The sequence below is a fragment of the Mustela nigripes genome, chromosome 1, assembly GCF_022355385.1.
Source record: "Mustela nigripes isolate SB6536 chromosome 1, MUSNIG.SB6536, whole genome shotgun sequence".
Classification (NCBI taxonomy): Eukaryota; Metazoa; Chordata; class Mammalia; order Carnivora; family Mustelidae; genus Mustela; species Mustela nigripes.
The window spans coordinates 100478643-100502220 of record NC_081557.1 but is presented as its reverse complement, the minus strand read 5'-3'; the positions used below and the strand labels follow the sequence as shown (position 1 = coordinate 100502220).

Here is a 23578-nt window from a genome sequence, read left to right as displayed (position 1 = left end):
ATTTTCTTCTAGATGTTTTATAAGTTTTACTTTTACATTTAAATCTATGCTCTACCTTGGGGCACCTGGGTGGCTCAGTCCGTTAAGCGCTAAACTCTTGATTTCAGCTCAGGTCATGATCTCTGGGCCATGAGATTAATGAGATCAAGCCCCAAGTCAGGCTCCACGCTCAGTGGAGAGTCTGCTTGGGATTTTTGTTCTGCTTCTCCCTTACCTTTGCCCCTCCCCCAGCTTGAACATGCTCATGCTCCCTCTCAAAATGAATAAATAAATCTTTGGGAAAAAAAAATCTATGATCTACCTCATATTACTCTTTTTGTTAATGGCTATGAGGCAGATCATGGTTCATTTTATTTCCACAAGGACCCAGTTCCAGCACCACCTGTTTATAAAGTTTCCTTCCACATTCAATTGCATTGGTGTCTTTGTCAAAAAATAACTGACTGTGGGGCTCCTGGGTGGTTCAGTTGGTTTAGCATCAGCCTTCAGCTCGGGTCAGGATCCCAAGGTCCTGGGATTGAGCCCTTCCCTGCTCAGCGGGAAGTCTTGCTTCTCCCTCTCTCTCTGCCTGCTGTTCCTCCTAGTTACACTGTCTCTCAGTCTGTCAAAAAAAAAAAAAAAAAAAAAAATTAACTGACCTGATATCTGAGAACATATTCTGCCCCACTGGTCTATCTGTCTATCTATACACCAACACCACATTCTTTTTTCTCTGTCTCTTTTTCCAGACAGGCTCGACATCCAGCCTAGAGCCCATCATGGGGCCCGAGCTCACAACCCTGAGATCGAGACCTGAGCTAAGATCAAGAGTTGGACATTTAACAACTGAGCCACCTGGGCATCCTATACACTTTTTAGATTATATAGCTTTAGTAAATTTTAAAATCTAGGTAGAATAAATCCTCCAACACTATTCTTCTACTTTAAGACTGTTTTGATTATACTAGATCTTTCACGTTTCCTTATAAATTTTAGAATCTGCTCATCAATTTCTATAAAAAAGTCTTCAGATTTCTAATTGGAATTACACTGAAACATTAGATAAACTTGGGACAAATGATAACAATATTAAGCTTCCTATCCCTGATAATGGCATCTCTACCTCTTCATTCATTTTGGTGTTCCTTAATTTCTCTCAGTAGTGCTTCATGATTTTCAGTGTATATGTGTTGCATAACGTTATTTTTGTTAAATTTATTCCTAAGATTTCAATCTTCTGAGTCCAAGTTTTCTGCTGGATATACCCTACCTAATCTGTCTCCTTTAGAGGTGTGTTTTACATTCAGAGAGAACATGCTAAGCCTGAAAGATCTCAGCAAGTTATTAAAAAGCATAATTTCATACTTAAGTGGTTGATGGCTCTTTATAAGGAACTAGGTAAGTTTTTTCTACACATCTAAAAAAGAGAAAGTTCAACCATATAATTAAAATGGATTTGATCCTAAAATGAAAAAACATAATGTATTTCAGTTCTCAATTTTTATTTTGTCATTGTTATACTATTACTTCAATCTGTTGTTAGAAGTCCCAAAAGGCAACAAAAGCAAAAATGAACAAGTGGGAATACATCAAAATGAAAACCTTGTGCACAGTGAAGGAAGTTATGAACAAAATGAAATGGCCACCTCCAGAATGAGAAAAAATATTTTATGTTATATAACATATAAAAGGTTAATATCTAAAACATATAAAGAATTCCTCAATAGCGAAAAACCTTCTAAAAAACAGGCAGAGGATCTTAATAGACATTTTTCCAAAGAAGACATATAGATGGTCAACAGATACATGAAATTCAATGTCACTAATTATTGGGCGAATACGAACCAAAACCACAGTGAGGTATCACCTCATACCAGTAACAACAGCTATGATCAAAAAGAAAAGAAATGACAAGTGTTGGTGAGGGTGTAGAGAAAAGGGAGCCCCTGGGCACTACTGGTGGAAATGTCGTTTGTGCAGCCGCTGCGGAAAACAGTGCAGAGATGCCTCAAAAATTAAAAATAGAACTACCCTGTGATCTAGCAATTCTACTACAGGATCTTTATCCAAAGGAAATAATACCAACTTGAAAAGATACCCGCATTCCATGGTCACTGTAGCATCATTTACAACAGGCAAGACATGGAAACAACCTAGCGTCCATCAATGGATGAATGAAGTTAGATAATGTGGTGTGCTATTTTTAAAAGCATTTTATTTTCATAGGCTACAACCTTGCTATATTCATTTTTTAGTTCTAGCACTTTTTTTGTAGAATGGCTAGGATTTTCTACATCCACAATCATAAAGAGTTTTACTTCCTCCTTTCAAATCCCTATGATTTTTATTTCTTTTTCTTGACTTATTATACTATGTAAAACACCCACTGTAATATTAAAGAGAGGTGGTGAGGGCAGACATCCCTGCCCTGTTGAGTATCCTAGGAAAAGGCATTCACTGTTTCACTATTTCACCATTAAATACGATATGAGCCGTGTATTTCTCAGAGATGCCCTTTATTGGCTTGAAGAAGTTTCCTTCTTGTCCTAGTTTGCCAAGTTTTTATCACGAACAGATGCTGAATTCTGTCAAATACATTTTCTGTATCAATCAAGATGATTAAATAATTTTATCACCTTTGTTCTTTTTATGTCATGAATTATATGGCTTGGTTTGAAAATGTTAAGCCAATTTTGCCATCCTGGAATAAACTCTACTTGGTCATGATGTACTTTCTTTTTTATATATCGTACAATTGGATTTTCTCCTATTCTGTTCAGGATTTTTTTTTACCAGTTACGAGAGACATTGGTCTGTAATCTTCTGTTATTGTATGTCCTTGACATGTTTTGGTGTCAGGGTATGCTGGTCTTATAAAACACATACGGAGAGTGGCTCTTTTAAAAGAGCTTGCACCAAAAGCAATTTTTTTTAGAAGTAAAAGCAGGCAAACGTCGCCTGAATTTATATGATTGTTACCCTGATAGAGGAAAGTAAGTACAACTATGGTATTAAACAAAGTCAAGATAGCTCAGAACAACGTGTATCCTGAAACTCTTATTAGCAAGTAAATTTCTCTCTTGAGGGCCAAGTAGTTCTCTATCACAGCTTTTTAAGTCAATTACTTTACTTGCCTAGAATTACATCTTAGACAAAGACCAAGCAGTACTTAACTGCTTTTGGAACCAATCTCAGATTTTTAGGAGTAGGTAAACCATGTTAAGATTAATCCTTAACATGAATTCTTTTAAACATTGCTGAACATTTTTTTCCTCCCTACTCAAATTTATAATCCAGTTGAAAAAAATATTAAATAAAAAGAGAAAAACCTTTTTTAGACTTAAATAAGAGTTCATTAGAAGAGACATCTCAAAGTAGCAGAAGCAATACAATCTTTAGGAGTTTAAGGGAGAAATTATTTCAGGTTAAGGTCCCCAGAAAAAGTTTTACATATCAAAAGAAAGAGCTGAGCTCTATATTAAAAACAAGGAAAAGGAAATTTATTGCACTGAGTGCTGGCACAGGAGTAAAGACCCGAGGGCATAGCAAACATCTGGAGAAGAAGGAGCGATCAAGTCCAGCCAGAATGACAAGGTTAAGGACAGAATCTGAGGCCAGACTGCCTGTCTTCTCATCTTGGCTCTGCCACTTAATGATTTTGTGACTTTGTGCAAGTTACATAACCTCTTTATGCTCCAATTTCCTTTAAAAATGGGGACAAAGCCACAGAACCAACTATCCACTGTGACTTGTATGAGTTAAGCGAGCTAACTGCGTGAAACTTTGAGAACAAGGCCCAGCAGAAAGAAAATGCTCCAAAAGTAATTTAAAAGGAGAGTCAAATAAACTTATAGATAAATGCCTGCCAAGCCAGTCAAATAACCTCAAGGAGGGAAGTGCGTGGGTTTGCCTAGAAACACAGTTTGCTGTTAAACACATACGAATGGGTTTCATTTTAAAACAACAAAATGTTTTCTTCCACTTTTCTTAACACACTTTCTCACTCACTCTAGCTTCCCGTTCCCTACTTCTTTTTTTTTTTTTTAAGATTTTTTTTTATTTATTTGACAGAGAGAGATCACAAGTAGGCAGAGAGGCAGGCAGAGAGAGAAGGGGAAGCAGGCTCCTTGTTGAGCAGAGAGCCCGACGCGGGGCTCGATCCCAGAACCCGGGATCATGACCTGAGCTGAAGGCAGAGGCTTAACCCACTGAGCCACCCAGGCGCCCCCCACCCCCCGTTCCCTACTTCTAATACAGACAAAAATTTACTTCATTTTCAAGCAGCTCTGTCCCAACACAAACACAACAGCGGGGGAACAGTGACACAGGCCAGCTGATGCTCAGGTTTAGCGACGGGCAGCACAGAGCACGGTGGGGGGAGCCCAAGAACGCAGTCCTCCTCTACAGAAGGCCACAGACGGTCCCCAGTGGCAGGGCCAAGGCATCCAAGGGCCCACGTAGTCAGATTGCCCAATTTCCAAAAGTAGCTGAAGACTCACAGTTTCAGGTGAAAGCTGCTGATCTGCACATGCAGACAATTCATAAAAATGCTATCCCGGGGACCACCACTGGCCCAGCCAAAGAGAACATGGCCGCCCGCTGCATTTGCCTCAGGGCCTCCCAGGCTGCCCATTCTGATTTAAGGCATGGCGGCTGGAAGAGTAAATCCGAACTGCAGCGAAGTAAGAGTCTGGAATGAACTTTTCAGGGCAGAGTTTATCAACCTTTTTTTTTTCTTAAAGTAAACCTTACCCTTGATGCGGTGCTCGAACTCACAACCCCAAGATCGAGAGTCACATGTTCCACTGACTAAGCCAGCAGGAGCCCCAAATCAACCTTCTTCAATTCCTGTCCCTCAGTAGTGCTTTCTAGTACTTGCTTCCAGCACACAGATCAAAGTAGTTTGTTTTTTTAATCAAGGTGTATGTCCTATGGTTTATGCATATTTTTAAGTGTATTAAATGTGCTTTTTCAACTTATTCTCCTGTCTACCCAGAGATTCTGATGAATAACTCCACGGTTGGTGTATTATTTGGTCAGCCTCTATTTCTATCTCTAACTGTAGCCCCTCCCTCCCTACCCTACCCCTACCCTTTCTCCTCTTCACTACACACACACACAAACTCGTAATACAGGCAATGGGTTTCAATGGGAGCCTTTAAAAAATAATACTGAGGGGTTTTGTTCCCTGAAATTATTGTAAAGAATTTTGATTCTAGAGAAAGGTTTAAAAATAAATGTTGCCTACAATTCAATCTTACAGAGATAAATACTCTTAACATTTAACCACACAATATTCTTTCTTTCTTTCTTTTTTTTTTTTTTTTTTAAGATTTATTTATTTGAGAGAGAGCGAGAGGGAGCATGCCCACGCACACATGCAACGAGGGGATAGGGGCAGGCAGAGGGAGAAGCACACTCCCTGGTGAGGCAGGAGCCGACGTGGGGCTCAATCCTGGGCCCCCAAGAAGATGACCTGAAGGCAGACACTTAACCAAATGAGTCACCCAGGCGTCCCCACACAATATTCTCTCAACAAGAAAATAATGTGATTGGGGGATTTAACCATCTGCCTTCCTTCAGCTCAGGTCATGATCCCGGGGTTCTGGGATCGAGCCTCACACTTGGCTCCCTGCTCAGAGGGGAGACTGCTTCTACCTCTCCCTCTGTAGCTACCCCCCACCCCCTCAATGCTCACTTGTTCTCTCTCTCAAATAAATAAAAATAAAAACTTTTAGGAAAGAGAGAGAGAAGAATGCAATTGAAATGATGTTTAGGAGAATTCATCTGTACCATTATCCAGAATTTAAAATATGTTTATATAAAGATCTATGAAAAGTAATTTTTCATTTTGTACTTGCTGAAATACCATTACTCTTAAGTTTAAATGCACCGATAGTAAAAATGTTTAAACTTAAAAAAAGAAAACGTGAATATTCTCAATTTTAGAAATACTTGAAACCACTGGATCGCCTCACCATTTTCATTTACTGAAAGTGAAAATATTTTAGGTGGCCATGAAAAAATACATCAGGTAAATTTAAGCCTCATTGCACAAAATCAGGCTATCTGTTTTTATGGCTCACCTTCAAGACATGTTACAGAATCATTTACATGTTCATTTCCTTGATTTCTTAAATGCATCAGTTAAAATCTCCAAGCAGGACTTTATTAATAAGCACAGAACTCAGCAGTATTTTAAGCAGAATACACGTAAATTTCAGTGGTGCGATGCTTCTCCTCCAAAGGCTAAAGCTATATTCTTGCCGAATGTGCAAAACCCATTTCTTTGAGATTACAGTCAATCAAACAAACTCAAATTGAGGGCCATTCTATAAAACAACTGGCTCCCTTAAAAATGCCAATGACCAGAAAGACGAAGAGAAGTTGCGGAATTGTTTCCAAGTAAAGACGACTGAAGAGAACGGACAGCCAATCACACGGCAGAGTCCGGGAGCAGAGGGAGAGCGTGCCACAAACCACTGACCAAGATTCTCTGCTTGACCACACTGCGGTCGGACTCCCCTGAGCCCAGCTCGGCCCCACCCTTGGGCATGTCCACCAAAAGCCCCACTTCAGCAAGAATCCTGCTGAGTCAGTTTAACCAGAATCCCCCCGGTGCCCAGCAAATGCCTCACTGCCCAGCGATCCCCCAGCTGACACGTGATGAGCAAGAATCCTTTGGTCCTTGGCCAGAACCTACCCCTTTTAACCCCACCCCTGCTGATGCTTCCACTGGGATTTTTCCATGCACTGCCCTGCCCCACGCCCACTCCCAGCTCCTCAGCTGTCTATCCCGACCTTGCCTGTTGTAGCTGGGATCCAGCCCAGTTCTCCACTGCCGTCCCTTTTCTCCCACCGTGATAGCCCCTGAGTAAATCGGGTCTGGCTCCTGTAACTGCCAGCAGTCTTCCACAGTACTGTACTATGAAGTACAACTAGCAGAAGTTAATGACGGGTTGTATAAGAATATTTTATCAGTGCTGGTGTTTCTGAATTCGAGTTGCACAGCAGTTTTCTATCAGGGGTCGGCAAACTTTTTCTGTAACAGGGCCAAACAGTAAATATCTAAGGCAAAAAGGGCCACATTCAGTTCCTGTCGAATATTCTTCGCTGTTTGTTTTTTACAACTCTTTAAAAATGTAAAACCCAAAATAACAATCATAATTAATAATCACAAAAAAATTTTTAAAATACAAATAAAAATGTAAAAACCATTCTTGACTCGTGAGCTGCACAAAGCAGACTAGGGCTGAATATGGCCAATGAGCCATGGTTTGCCAGCCCGATACAACGAATATCCTTGCTCTCAGGAAATAAGCAGTGAAGGACGTAAGAGGAAAGGAGCAGGATGTCTGCCGTTTACCCTCAAATGATTCATCACTGATAATAACGGTAACGTACGAGAGCAATAAAACACACGGTCAAATGTTCACAAATGGCAACAACTGGTAAATCTAGATGAAAGGTGAAGGGAGTTCATTATCTATGCTTGCAACTTTCCATTAAACCTAAATTTCATCAAAATAAAAGGTTATTATTTAAAATAAAATGGGCACAGAGGTCCATGAGGGTTGAAACCTGGACACCTCGATGTGCAGTCACGGGGCACGATTCTGGTACTCAAGCAGGAAAGAATGAGAATGCTCACAAAGCAAGAGGCATTCTGTCCCCAAGGTCATTTCAATACGTACCCATGTGTCCAGAGGTATCTAGATTCCCCGGTCATCACCAGCAAACTGTGACGAGGCAACATGACTGGCACTGTGACACCATCTGGGTGCTTAAAATCCATGACAATCTTGAAGAAAAGACAAAAGCATAAAGATGAATCCAAAACATCACTATTCCAAGGACAAGAATAATTGATTGATTCTGGCTCTCTTTCTCAGTTCATAGAGATTAAAACGTGATAATGTTTATAGAAGAGCATAGCACAGCGGTCCTCAAACTTCAGAGCACATAAAAATCAACTGAATGGGGCACCTGAGTGGCTCAGTTGGTTAAGCATCCGACTCTTGATTTTGGCTTAGGTCATAATCTCAGGGTCCTGGGATCGAGCCCTGCAATGGGCTCTGTGCTCAGCACAGAGTCTGTTTGAGATTTCCTCTCTCTCTGCCCCTCATCCTGTGTGCTCTCTCTCTAAAATAATAAGTAAAATAAATCCCTAAAAAAAAACAAGCCAACTGGATGGCTAGAAAACCTACTTCTTCCATAGGTTCAAACTCGGCAGGTCTCGGGTGAGGCTCAGGAGTCTGCCTCCTTAACAGTCGCCCCAGAAAATTATGATGCAGGTGGTCTGAGGACCATACGTAAAATGCAAAACACCAAGGCAGTGGTCAAATGCTAGGACTCAGAGCTAAAATACTCACATCCTGACCCTTGCATTTGCTAGCCACATGACCCAGGACAAGCCACTTAATCCCTTCGTGGCTCAAGGTCTTCAGCCCTTAGAGGCTGGTTACATGAATTAAATATACCACGGTTATAAATCACAGTATCTGGCACAAAATAAATATGAAAAACAGCAGCTATAGTTATTCATAGGATATTAAAAATTAATTAATAATCCCTCCAAACAACCATGAGATGCCTATTCACATATTACCCATTTTGCCTTTAAAGCCACTCAACATTTTGGATATTAAAGGCTAATTTATAAAAGATAATAAAAAATACAATGTTTTCAGCAACTCTTCCTAAGTTGTGCTCAAGTATTATTATGGATAGCAACCTATAAAAGATACAACACCCAGCAAACTGTTTTTGTCCTCTGGAACCCAAACCCCATAAACGTAGCAGTAGCTGACAAACATGAATTCAAAAGTCATGCCACAGGGCTAGAAAATATTTTTTTTTATTTTTTTAAATTTTATTTATTTATTTGACAGAGAGAGAGAGATCACAAGCAGGCAGAGAGAGAGGAGGAAGCAGGCTCCCCGCTGAGCAGAGAGCCCGATGTGGGGCTCAATCCCAGGACCCTGGGATCATGACCTGAGCCGAAGACAGAGGCTTAACCCACTGAGCCACCCAGGTGCCCTAGAAAATATTTTTAAATGAACAAATCACTCCACTTGAAAATAAATACCCATTATCAGTGGGAGGAACAGAATTTAGCATCTTTGTTAAAGGCTAACGGTTGGTGTGGTACCTGGCACAGGGCGTGTTAGCTACTGTTACTATCAGCAATATTATTTGTCCAAATTCGGTAACAGATGTGAGAATTCTTCATAAACTACAAAGAATTATACAGAACTAAGCGGCTTCCTTCCCTTGGAAGCATGGAAAATAAGGTAAGATGATAGAATTTCATTTTCTAACAATTACCCATTCCTAAATGATCACATATAATTTCAAATAGCCACACTCTAAAAACATTCTACTGATAAACACTGCAGGTGAATTCTGAAGTTGTGGGGGTGACGTGCATGGACACCCACAACTTCCCAAAATGTCTAAGTAAAATATACCAATAAGAGGATAGACAGACAGATATATATTTGATAAAGCAAATATATTAAAATGTTAACTATAGAATCTAGGTGGTGGGTATACAGGTATTTGCTGTAGAATTCTTTCAACTTTTCAGTATGGAAAAGTTCATACTGAAAAGCTGAAGGGGAGAAAAGGCACTGTGACCCATTTTTAAAACCAATACATAGAGGTTTCAATCTTCTGAAGAAACTACACGTAGGAAAGAATAATGAGCACATTTATTAATTGTGTTATTAGAGGAAATAATTTGTGGGTTAAGACAATGGAAGCCGTTGGTGGGAAAATAAGAGACTAGATTCTAGTTTATTCTTTAGATAAATATTTATTTTTCATTGAGCTATCAAAGGCCACAATGTAAAGTGAGAGACATGTCTTTGCCCACCCAGAGGTTTCTGGCTAATTAGCACTCATATGTGTGACAAATATACAGTACCTATTTACTTGTGAAATTCAAACACATTTCCTCCCAGCAACATAGAGTAATGATTTTTAAATAGGGAAATTTCAGTTTAAGCAAACGATTAGAACTAACAAGTATGAATGTGACACTAATTAATTTGGAAATACCTGTCCTGAATACAGAAGCCAAGTTTCAAGGAAGAATAATACGCTCCCAACTAAGCCAACTATTACAGGACTTAGGTGAGAAAATACACACAATACTTATTATTACTCCTGATGGTCATTATTAGTTTGCTATAGAGGCTCCCAGAACTCATCACAACAGCTGCCTCACTATTGACCAGTTTTTTATAAAGTGACATGACAAAGGAGACAGACGAACAAACAGATGGAACAGGTGCACAGGGCAGGGACGTGAGAAGGGGTGCAGGCATCCCTGACCTCTCTAGGTATACCCCTCTCTTAGGACTGCCACGTGTTCATTCATCAACTTGAAGTTCTCTGAACCCCATACTATTGGGATTTTTATAGAGGCCTCATCACATAGACATGATCAATTATTAAGTCCATCTCCAGCCTCGCTCCTATCTGGAGAATAGGGGACAGGACTGAAAATTCAAAGCTTCTAACCATGGCTTGGTCTTCCGGTGAACAGGCCTCTTCAAGGCACCCATTAAGAGTCATCTCATTAGAACAAAATATGCTGCCATCCGCCAGGATATTCCAAGGGATTTAGGAACTCTGTGTCAGGACCCAGGTGAATGACCAAACATTAGAACAAAAAATGCTCCTACTATTCCTATTGCTTAGGAAATTTACAAGTGTTTCAGGAGTTCTGACTAGGAACTGGGGACAGAAACCAATATATATGTTTTCTATTACCTCTAATGTATCTAATGTGAAAGCACAGGGGGTTTTTGTCTGTTTTTTTTTTTTTATCTAAGAAAGTAATTTTTACTTATAAAATTAAAAGTATATTTTCTATAAAAATTAAATTTTCTTGAAACAGTCAATCATAAAATATTGTTACTATCATCGTATTTAAAATATCTTTAACAGGGGCACCTGGGGGCTCAGAGGGTTAAGCCTCTGCCTTCAGCTCGGGTCATGATCTCAGGGTCCTGGGATCAAACCCAGCATTGGGCTCTCTGCTCAGCAGGGAACCTGCTTCCCCCTCTCTCTCTGCCTGCCTGTCTGCCTACTTGTGATCTCTCGCTCTGTCAAATAAATAAAATGATTATTCTTTAAAAATATATATATATGTATATATATATATCTTTAACTAAGTAATGTTTCAGACCAAAAAAGAGAGAGAGAGAGAAAGAAAGAAAAAAGAAGGCTTTTTTAAAAACTCACAAAGGATTCACAATCAATAATGTTCCCTGCAACTCCTGAATCATTCTGCCATGTGACAGCTTTGCTCCACAGGACCTTTTTTCCAATTATTCTTTTTGGTTTTACCTATTTTCCAGGATGGCAGAGTCAATAAAGATCAAGGTTCCAGCAAGCTTGTGGGGCAAGGGTGAGGATAATGTTCAGTTCAAAGCAAGCAAACAAAAAGTTTTAGAGTTTCTGATCTTATAAAACATTTAAGCATCCCAAGTACAATTGAATGAAAACCCCAGAGACAGCCATCACTCTCTCACTCAAGTGAAGAGAAGATTCACAACAGAAAAGTAGATGAAATAAACAGATCTTCATGTCAGCTAAACGGGAAAATAAAGGGTACGCTGCTAGTGGGAACACTTCGGATAAGAACACAAACTTAATGTAGATCCTTACTGGTTAAAAAGGGGCTTGGGCGGTTAGACTTCTGAAACCCTAAGGGCATACATACAAGAGACAACGCGATGGGAAGGACCTGTGATTCACAGAAAGTGACGAATGTCCAAATGGTGGAGATCACTCTGTTTGACCAGAAAAGTATCCCACAGCCAAGTAGGGAGCAGAAGAGAGAGAAGTCCATGTGCTTCCCACAGCCTGCCAAATATAAAATCTTCTGCAGTTGCACTGATGTTGGTTGGTTGTTACTGAACACAAATGGGACCCAAATAAGAATTTGCTTTTTACTGTAAACAGCAAACAGGTGATGCTACCTCATGAGCATGTCCGCTGTGTTCAGACAAGAGGAAAGGAGAGAAGGAGACACACAATTGCAAGTGGCCAAGACTAAAGCTACAAACGACTGACGAGCAACTGTGGGTATGTCAACACTGTCTGTTTACATCCTCTCCTTGGATCACAAATACAGAATCCCAGCAGAGCTTGAGATCATTAGTCCACCGCTGGAGAGACAAAAAACTGAAAACATTTTTAGTAAAACAAATACAATTTTCTGTCTCTCTACAAAAATGACACTCCTAGAAGTCTACTCTGGCCAGCTGAAAAGTAGCGGGAAGAGAAGCCTGCTGACAAGCCATATTATTCCAGGGCAGAGGACCTAATAGAAATTTTGTCTGGAACACGTTGGAGACCAGCAGCTGCTGTCAATGACCTTTCAATCTCCTCCCGTATAAGCCTCCTCCCGTATAAGCCTGCTCCTCCCGTATAACCCTTAAGCAAGTTAAAATCAAAGACTGAAATCAATCTGTTTCCCTTCATTGATTACTACTAGCAAGATAGGTTTCCAAACAACAAAAACAGGAGCCTTGAAATTTGCTAAATTTCTTGAAAACTGCAACTGCAAGATTACCCAGTCCTGTGAAACTCAAAGGAAAGAAACAATGCCAAGAACAAGACCCAGGGCATCCCATTTGAAATCACTGGAAGAAACCAAACTCCACTCCCTCATTCTGGAGTCAGGAGCAACATTATAAAGGACAGGCCTCCGTATTCTTATCAGGAAGAGGACACTCTCGCATATTTGAACATAAAGATGGTGCTTTATGGCAGAGCAAAGTGGGCCCTCACCTGGGACACGCAGGAGCGAAATCCCACCGCAGCCCCAATGCACTGGCTTCTCACTGCCTCGCAGAACGGATGCGGGAAGCAGAGCATCACCTAATGTTTCTGGTGTGGAAACCCCCGGCTGCTCAAGTACCGTGTATACACTTAGCATATGTAGCCAGGAACCTCTCTGCAATACTGTGCATGGGAAACAAGCAAAACGAGGCAAAAATTTTAAAAGAAAACACCACAAACAAATCTACTTTACAGCATATGTCAGCAAATTCCACCTTTCCATACAACTCTGCCTTACAGAACAGGGTCTCAGCTGCCGCATGAGTCGATGCTGCCACCTCACATCTCCACCCCGCAGTACACATGATTTTGAACTGTTTTATCCGGCTGAGCTCAAGTAGAATGTAAAACAAGAGTTAGTATTTTTTAGTTTAATGGTCGGAACACATTTGCAAAAGGCACAAACAAGAGCAAAGGAAACCTTGCATAACAGAAAAATAAGCCTGAAAAAGGAAAGATGCTAAACTGGGGGCACTTTAGCCACCACTGAATATCCTATATTACAAATGCTTAGCTTATAAATGCTTACAATATCGGGGCACCTGGATGGCTTATTTGGTTAAGCATCTGACTTCAGTGATCTAAGGGTCTTGGGATTAAGCCCCACATAAGGCTTGATCAGTGGGGCCTCTGCTTCTCCCTCTGCCCCTCTCCCTGTTCCTTCTGTCTCTGTCTCAAATAAATAAAATCTTCAAAAAAAAAAGCCTATAATATAATTATGTTTATGCTTTGCACTGAGACCACTTGCTTTCCGCTTTCATTTATCACACTGTGGCTGTATTCCTCTGTAGGAACTGTGAAGTGCAAAACCACATCACCTAAAACTGGACTCCAAACACAAGTCTATCACAAACTACTTCAGTAAAAATAAGTTTTATTTTATATATGACAAAACTCCAAAGGTAATGAAACATTTTAGCTTTAAAAAACATTTTTTGAGATTTTACCCTTATTTACTTGTTAGAGTCTGTCTAGTAGCTTATACTCAACAAATATTTTTGAATGAATAAATTCATCAAAAACAATTTATATGAAAGGAACAGGGCAATATGCCTCACATTTTTGGACAAAAGGCTTCCTAAATTCCATTTATTTATTTTCTGAGCTTTCCTCCTTAAACAAAATAAATTAACAGATTCATATACACAGGTAACCAAAATGAGACAGCTAAAGTAAAAAGAACAATAATAGTCACGACGACATCTCTAGCCCTAGATCACTCCTCATAAAGAAAAACTTATTTAGGATAGTACTTTTCCATAGGTACCATAATGAGATATCACCTCACCACTCTTAGAATGGCTACGAAAGAAAGAAGGAAAGAAAGAAAGAGAGGGAGGGAGAAAGGGAGGGAGAGAATGGCCAGCAGCAGACCTGGACTACAGGAATGTCAAGGATGCTGCATTATATAAAAGGAAAACGATCCCAGACGGAAGGTGTGACATAAAAGAATGAAGAGCAACAGAAACAGTAAGTATGTCTAAGTGATCACTGTAACTGCCAAAGAAGTATCTAAAAAAAATGTAAGAGAATTCATAGACACAACAATAAAAGGATATAAATTATCAGGGAGTAACGGAGTTAAAGACTTCTGAAGTTCTTATACTATTCAGCAAAAAAAGATACCAAGTAAGTTTAGACTTTGAATGCATCTCAGGTAATTATGTTGAGTGAAAGAAGCCATACAGCAAAGAGTACATCTTCCTATACAAGAGATTCTGGAAAATAGTCATGATGTAAGGTGCTGAGGAACAGGAGGAGTTAAGGAAACTTCAGGGGATGATGGACACATTCAACATCTTGAAAGCCATGAAGCTTTCATGAGCATTTGTTTTATTTTTTTGTTAAGATTTTTATTCATTTATTTATTTGAGAGAGAGCAGAGCATGAGAGAGGGAACACAAGGAGGGGGAGCAGGAGAGGAAGAAGCAAGATTCCCGCCATGCAGAGAGCCCAATGTGCGGCTTGATCCCAGGACTGTGGGATGGTTACCTGAGCCAAAGGCAGACGCTTAAAAACTGAGCCACCCAGGCGCCCCATGAGCGTCTATTTTAATACGTGCAGCTTAGGGGCGCCTGGTGGCTGGGTGGGTTAAAGACTCTGCCTTTGGCTCAGGTCATGATCCCAGGGTCCTGGGATCAAGCCCCACATTGGGCTCTCTGCTCAGCAGGGAGCCTGCTTCCCTTCCTCTCTCTCTGCCTGCATCTCTGCCTACTTGTGATCTCTCTCTCTGTCAAATAAATAAATAAAATCTTTTTTTAAAAAAACCATGCAGTTTAGTGCATGACAATTATGCCACAAGGAACTGTCTTTCAAAGAAAATATTGGCAGATGTAGTTAAAACAGCAGCTGAAAGCAAAATTCACTATCATAAAAATGTTATGTCAAGACTATTTCCCAGGTTCTTGGGGAGCCTGGGTGGCTCAAGTTAAGCAGCTGCTTTCGGCATCCTGGGATGGAGCCCCATATGGGGCTCCCTGCTCAGCGGGAAGTCTGCTTCTCCCTCTGCCTCTGCCCTTCCCCCCCAGCTCATGCTCTCTCACTCTCACTCATAAATAAAATCCTAAAAAAAAAAAAAAAAACTTATTTCCCAGGTTCTAAATTGATCCACTGGCGGACAATTAAACAGAGCAGGAAACTCAGGAAGAGCAAAAGTTCATTTTGTTTTGTAGGGGAGAAGAGCGGTGGGTGGTAAACGGCTGAAAACAAAGATGAGTTCAGACTTAGAAAAAAGAAAATGTCTTTTAGAGAGTTGGATGTTCAGGTCCAAAGTCAGAGGTGGGGAATGGGGAATCAAAGCTGGAAATATTTTTGTATCCTGCAGGTCACAGAAATAAAAGCTCTTTTAAGAGACACCTATTTAACCAACCGAGATGCTGCATTCCTTCTGGAAGGTATGCTCAGCCCCCAAATCACAGGCAACTCTCCAACACCTTCACGCATTTCCACTCTCACCACCCGAGCTACATACTTAACAAGTCAAGCACTCAGTGCATCCACATTTATTTTGCAGTTACTTAATGATATATTATGGAAACCAATGAAATTGACAAAGGAAAAGACAGAATTTTCTTCTCTATACATAAGGTTGGATGCTCCTAAAAGACTCAGTACAAGTAAACAAAATGAATTGCTGTAACAGATGTGATAATTCACTAATAAAATCTTGGAAATAAAATCACTCAGATGTCACAGGTATCTTAAGTTTTTGCTTCACTTTAAAGAAATGAAAGCTGGAAAGACAAGGCAGACTGTGGACCATCCCAGAAAGAAGGGCCCTACATCAAAATACTGGTGAGTGAATTTACAGGTAGGCTAAAACACAGTGTTTGTAATATGTATGTATCTTTTATTATTATTATGCCCAAATTCAAGTGACCTCTTAGTTAACAGCCAATCACCAGTTTCTACTGCATCTCCTAAACAGGCCTCTATTGTAGCTTTCTGCCCTCAACCGACAAATTTCATTCTAGTTCTACATACCCGCAGTGATACAATGCTGCTGTCTTGCTACAAAGTAAATGTACAAATTCTACCTGAAAAGATAAAAGAATTGGTACTTGGAAGGCTCCAAATACAACAAAACGTTCTAGTTCATGATGTCACGCTGTGAAACTTTTTTTTAGCAGATTACTGGCCCTGGAACAGGCGAATCTCTCGTCGTTCTCCTCACTGTAAGGGCAGCGTGGATCCTGCAGCATATGAAGGACAGGAGGGCACTGGGAGAATCGTCAGCAGACTCTCCATTGCCCCATTTACACAAAAGGGGATTTTGGCTTCCAAGATATCTTGAAAGATAAGAAAATTACACAAAAATTGGAATCTTCAGAACATGAGTTAGTAGGGGAAGTGCTTAAGTGAAAACAGAATTCACGGTATAAAAACAAACACGACCAAGTATGATAAAGCATCTCCTTCTGGATCACAAACCAGATCCACTTGTCCACGTTAGTTCTTAATGTTAGGGACACACTGGATCAAAGGGAAACAAAGACGTGGCCGATGCACCTCCGCCAACATACACAGCCACACCACAGCTGCGGCTAGGGAGCGTCCCTGCGCACGCACTCCCACACCCACACCAACGACACGGGCCCAAGTATAAACCCACTTGGATGGCAGATCGTCATCCTTTCAATGCTGAGAGCATTACAGAGATGATGGAAAATATCACAAACAAGTTTTAAGGGAGAAGGGAGAAAGGAGCTACACAGCAGACACAATTTATTTGACAGAACTTTACAGAATGTAAATATTCCAAGAACTCGCAGAAGAATAAAGTCTGGGTCCTGGAAGCAAGATAAAAATAAGAAGAAACTGCGTGGCTTCTGAGGCTATAAATGTTGCTTCTACATACACATTCTGAGGCTGAATTTGAGGCTAAAAATGAGGTCAGGATGCTGAGGGTCCAGACTATGTTAGTTGTTTCAAGCCCCATCAAGAAAATATCTTTGTTTTCTTCCCCCAATTTGTGCTGAGGATCAGAAAACAAGGGAACATTTGTCTGTTAAAGCAACACACTCCTGAAAGAGAAGTACCCTATGAGTCATCCCTGACATACAGGACACGATGAGAATCACTCCAGTATCAGAACATCTCTGGGGCAAAATATACAGAGTTTGGAAAAAAAACACAGAATCTACAAAACTACTCAGCTGGCAACAGAGAAACTGGGTCGCTCAAAACATTTCACAGAAAATTTTTACTCAGTACCATATATTTCAGAAGATCAAGCTGGACTTAGTAACTATTTGCTAAAAGCATGAGCCTGGAGAGGGAACAAGTAAAGTAATGAATTCGGAGCCCTCTAGCAGGCATTCAACAGACAAAGCCTTCATTAACCAGACACCCAGTTGTTCACCCCACTCAGTTCCAAAAATCATCATAATAAAAAATATTTACTGACAAACCAACTTCTTATAAAATTACTACTTCTTCAAATATCTCTGTGTTTAAACCCACAGCTATCTGTGCCCATTGTGGTGACCCTTTGGTCAGTCTTTCCGTGAATTTTGATGTAATGTGTATTAACTTTGTAGGGTGACAGAAGGTAACCAGACTTGTTATGGTGATCATTTTATAGTGTATATACATTTCAAATCACTGTTATACCTGAAATCAATATAATATTGTGTGTCAATCACACTCAATAAAACAAATTAGGAGTTCTCACAAATTTTCGAGGAAAAGGAAGCAAGTAAAGAGTTTTAAGAGTTAAGTATAGGGGCAGCTGGGTGGCTCAGTGGGTTAAAGCCTCTGCCTTCAGCTCAGGTCATGATCTCAGGGTCCTGGGATCAAGCCCCGCATCGGGCTCTCTGCTCCACAGGGAGCCTGCTTCCTCCTCTCTGTCTGCCTGCCTCTCTGCCTACTTGTGATATCTGTCTGTCAAATAAATAAATAAAATCTTAATAAAAAAAAGTTAAGTATAATCTCAAGGATTTTAGCTAACAAGAAACAAAACACTAAAAACAATGGTGCCACTGACAAATTATTACAATGGGATGGAAGCTGGAGTAGATCCCATAGTAAATTTCTTCCAATAATTAAGGCTGTCAAAGAAATAAAGAAAAAGGGACAGAAGTCTGGGAGACAGATTCTAGGTCTCGGGCACAGAGCCAGAAGAAAGTGCAAACAACTACAGTGTCAAAAGCAAACAGAACAGGTGCAAAGTGGGTAAATGCAAGAAGAGAAGGTGAAAGACACCTTTTTGGGGACCACCAGAAATCTTTTTTTTGAGGCCTTGGGAACGTGATCGTCCCTCTGTTACAGAAGTGAAACCTTCCAGGAAGGGACCAAAGAAGCACCTTACCTTAGTAAGTCTGCACGTATGAACCGCTCTGAGTTAGAAAACAGTTTACAGAGTTAACTCACAATCCTTCCGCCAGACAGGAGCTAATGTTAATCCCATTTTACATACAAAATAAAGGGCTCTAAATACAGTCAACTTTTTAAATATCATGATACGCTTACACATGTCTAGTAAATACTTTTTCCCCCAAAGATTGGCTACCCATCAAAAACTATCTCTTAACAAGAAAATCTATTGGTCTTGTCATAAAGCGTAACATGCATGCTTTCCCGCTACTACAAAGGCGGCTTTAGCCAAGAATCCCATAATCCAAATTGGCGGCTAAAAATTATGTGCCTTCAGAGACACCAAGTGGAGGTGACAATTGCAGCATATTATCAGTGCAGGGCACGTTTTCCCTTCTTTTCCCTTCTTTATGACTTCCAGTGGTGGAAGAACATTTAGTTTCACTTCTCATATTTCCGTAGGTGGGGCAGAAATTTCCACCAGAGTAAAAGCAAAGGAACAACATACCTGGCTTTTCTCTACTCCTTCACTCTTTTTTCTTTTTGGAGAGAGAGAGAGCACAAGTGCATGCGTGTGACCAGGGGGAGGGGCAGAGGGAGAAAATCTCCAGCAGAATCGCTGCCAACTGTCCCAACTCAGGGCTCGATCTCACAACCATGACTGATACCATGACCTGAGCTGAAATCAAGGGTTGGTCCCGGAACCTAGTGAGCCACCCAGGTGCCCCCGCCAACCCTTCACTTTTAATTGCCCAGGAGAGAGGGCCTGGCTCAGGGCAGTAGCTAGACTGGGGCCACGCTCGCTCGGCTGAGCTCTTCGCTTGCTCTCTTTTTCAGATCTACACGGTCTGCAGAACCTAATATGTGCTCCTTCATGTCCTGTTAGAGAGGAAGCTCTTGCCTCCACAAGCAAGGTCTCCAGCTGTCTGGCTGCACCGGTGACAAGCACAGCAAGTCACTTTAATTCAGATGTGAAGTATTAATACGTCCACGTGGCTACAGATCTAAAGCCATTCTCTGCCGTGTTTTCTCAGTAGTAAAGCCCACACTCTGATCTCCAGCTGTGTCTCCTTTCTCAGCTGGTTAGACAATTGAGAGGAAAAGACAAAGACGTTCTTTACTTACGGATCCCCTAAAGCCACAAGCCAGGATAACAGGTAAAATAAAAACAAGCCAGACAGAGAAGAGCTCTTTGTTTTTCCTACGTGTCCTCCTTATTTATAAAGCATTTAATAAAAATCCACACATGTGGGTGACAAGACACATCAAAGAGTACTAACTCTCACGTCACAGCACTGCCATCATCACATGAGTTCAGCATCATTTAAAAAGCCAAAGCACCAAAAACCTAGTGATAGGGACCTCACAAAGGCAAAACAAAACAACCTAGGAAACAGTATTCACCTCTAGGAACAAGATCAGATTTTGAAGCAACCTCTGGCTAGATTAGAGGACCTGATATTTTAAAGGCTCTTCTGGACTTAAAATACTGATTTCTAACTAAAATTATACCTGCAGTCTGCACCCATCCCTTTAAATCATGCTTTTTCTATCTTCTTGAGCAGCTCAAGGAAAGTGCAGCTATACAAACAAGTCGATGAATAAACATGAACCTCATATTCTTCGTCTGTAAAAATCAGCATATTATCGTGGACTTCTCAGAGTTTCTGAAGGGAATGAATCAGGTAATCTATGTGGAAAAGTATCAAAATTCTGGACACACATTTTAGTTCTGTGTTCCTTTTCCTGTGGCGCGCAGCCACCATCTGTTGCCACTAGGTGGCACTGCGGCACGTCAGGAGGGGAGTCTGGCTAGTCTTCACCAGCTACAAAGTGAAATGTGTAAAAATATGTGAAAAAAACAGGGGTTTTCCTACCATCTGATCAGCTGATGCATAAAACTTCAGACACCTGAAAGAAGAGGCTATGATCACTTTATATTCTATAAGATATAAAGGTGCTATTAGCACCTTTACTTAGGTTTAAATCCTACCTCATTTTACTTAAGTGTAGGAAATCCCGTGAAACAGCATCATATAAGGTAAGAGTTGTTGACGGCTAATGAAAATGTTTGAACATTTACCTCTGACCCCAAACTGAGAGAAACAATCTCATCCTCAAAAGCAGAATGTGTGTCAATATGAGCAGGAATTCCTGGGACAGAAAATAAAATAATAGGTCATTTCATTTGTCCTTTCAGTAGATTGAAGACACACATAGCCTCACACTATACCGGGGAGAACACGGCTGCTCTCAGGAAGGTACCATCATTTAGTGAAAAGCAAACGCCGAGGGTGAATGTGACTCCATGACATCAGACCAAACCTGAATGGAAAATCTCTCCACTTCACGGCCAAGAGCCACTGGCTCCGCTCTGACACCCAGATGCGAGTTGCTGCTTACCTGGGGCATTCGCCCAATCCCAGCCCAAGAGTACGTGCGGCAGATCAATGCCAAAGTGCTGTTTACCCGTGAACATGGGATCCCCAAGCACAAGCAGAACACAAGCAAGAGCCGGGTGTGAAGACTAGACACACGCATCATTTCGACATCAACTGCTCAACTACCTTCACTGAACATCTCCCAAGAAGAAGGACTTTGCTGCGTGGCAGGAGTATATAAAGCAGGAAGACAGAGCCCTGTCCTCAGGGAGCATACACACCAATAGAAAGACTGACAGGTACCTATGTAATTACAATACATTGTGATAAAAGCAGGAAAATACCCCAAACCCCATGATGTCTGCCATTGCTAAAATCCTGAAGAGCATTTCACTACTACAAATACCCCACAGAGATGCTGCTAAAAAGTGCAAAAAAACTCAGGAGACTAAAGACTTTTACTAACATATCATCCTAGAATTATCGTCACATTCTCAGAGAAGGAAGGAAGAGCAAGAGCAAGACCATCCAGCCAGCCTTCTTCTGGGTATCCATAAGCTAAGTGGCTCTCCCACCACACAGGCCTCCTGTGTCTTTGCAACAGTCTCCTCCCCCTCTCTGAATGAAATGCTGAGACAAACAAACAAGAAAAAAGACCACAGACAGGGAAGGGACCAGTCTGCTTATCTACACTTTGAGACACAAATTCCCCAAGGGATTAACGTGTAAATCTGCAGGGGATTAAATAGCCAACACAGGTAACAGACACAAGCAAATTAATGCAAAGAGTTAGTTTATGCTAAAAAATCATACCTTTGATTTTAGAGAGTTAAGGAATCTACTCAGTCATGAAATATATGATTGCAAGGTGAAAATAAGAAAATACTCACCATGTCCAGGCTCATACTGGTTAACAGTCAGTTGATCGGGTTTGTGCTTAATGAAGCCTTCCTTCAACCACTTCTCCAGAATGCTATCCCAAATGTCAGGAAGACCTGATGTCAGTAATCATAAAGACAAAACATTAAAATATTTACTTTGCATGTTTTACTCAAGAATTAGAAAAGCCGGGGCGCCTAGGTGGCTCAGTGGTTTAAAGCCTCTGCCTATGGCTCAGGTCATGATCCCAGGGTTCTGGGATGGAGCCCCACATCGGGCTCGCTGCTCAGCAGGGAGCCTGCTTTCTCCACCCCCACCTCCTGCCTCTGCCTACTTGTGATCTCAGTCTGTAAAATAAATAAATAAAATAATTTTTAAAAAAAGGAATTAGAAAAGCCACTGTGAGAAAAATCACAGCTTTTATTTAGCAGTCAAGATCTAAATATAACAATAAACTGCTAAGACAAAACAAAATAAAAATGAAACCTTCAGAATCTTTTAAAGTTATTTTATTTTTAGTGAAACAAAATATCCAAAAGAAAAATTTTGCTCACAATTTCGACATTTTGTAAGACAGCAATAAAATTATAAAATTTACTATTATAAACTGGAAATTAGCCTGATGACTCTTTCTTGTTATTTTAAATCATTCCACTTTTTAAAATTAAATTTAAATTTAACTGATTTATTCTGAATCATCTCCACACCCAATGTGAGGCTTGAACTCATGACCCCAAGATCAAGAGTTGCTCCTTCTTCCAACTGAGCCAGCCATGCACCCCTAAATTATTTCCTTCTAAAAAACACAGTTTTCGGGGTGCCTTGCTGGCTCAGTCTGAGAAACATGTGACTCTTGATCTCAGGCTATGAGTTTAAGTCCCACTGAGCCCCATGTTAGGTGTAGACATTACTCAAAAAACTAAATATTTAAAAAACAAAAACAAAATAGTTTTCAAAGTAAAAGTAACTTACTTTCACTGAAGTCAGAAATGTTATTTTATGAGGGAAAATAAGCTTTCAGTAAGATTAAAGTCATACAAATAAACGTAAGTCCCACACAATCCTACCAAAGGTTTAATTTACAGATCATACAATAAAATCTTATTAATCAGTCAACCCAGTAGCAAAAACTGGCAAAGGATATGAAGGGGAATTCACAGAAAGGTAAATAAAAATGGCCAACCTCACTAGTAATCAGGAAATTATAAAGTTAAAAGTTTTATTGTATCACATGTTGGTAGAGGCGGCGGGAAGGAGGTCCACGCTGGGTAAGAACCATGGCGATACAGCTGAGCTGGGGGCGGTTTCCCAGTATCTGTTAACATTTTTAAATGAACACAGCTTTGACATAACAATTCTACTACTTAGCAGTCTCCCTTGAGAAATTCTTGCTTCCTGCCTAAGAGATATACACAAAGACACACACAGCAGCCCTTATAAAGCTAAAAACTAGAAACAACCTAAGTGTCTACCAACAGCGAACTAACTGAGTAAACCACTGTCGAACACTGAACACGAAGAATATTCACGGCAGATCTCCAAAACATTTAATAAAGGAGAAGAACAAGTTGGAGGCATCCACGTGAGATGTGAACATGTAACACACACACTCTAACACTACATGTTAACAACTACACACTTCTACAGTCTCTCTGCATGGACGTAAA

General features: G+C 40.5%; 1 protein-coding gene across 2 annotated transcripts in view; it reads right to left on the bottom strand.

Moving 5' to 3' along the window:
* ALKBH8 (alkB homolog 8, tRNA methyltransferase) overlaps positions 1-23578 on the bottom strand; it is a 49644-nt gene that overhangs the window by 12530 nt on the left and 13536 nt on the right. For both annotated transcript variants that reach the window (XM_059418254.1, XM_059418243.1), the window contains exons 6-8: positions 21923-22027; positions 20735-20805; positions 7674-7780 (exon numbers count right to left, since the gene is read on the bottom strand). In XM_059418254.1, the coding sequence (XP_059274237.1) occupies positions 7674-7780; positions 20735-20805; positions 21923-22027 (283 nt within the window). The remainder of the gene's footprint in view (positions 1-7673; positions 7781-20734; positions 20806-21922; positions 22028-23578) is intronic.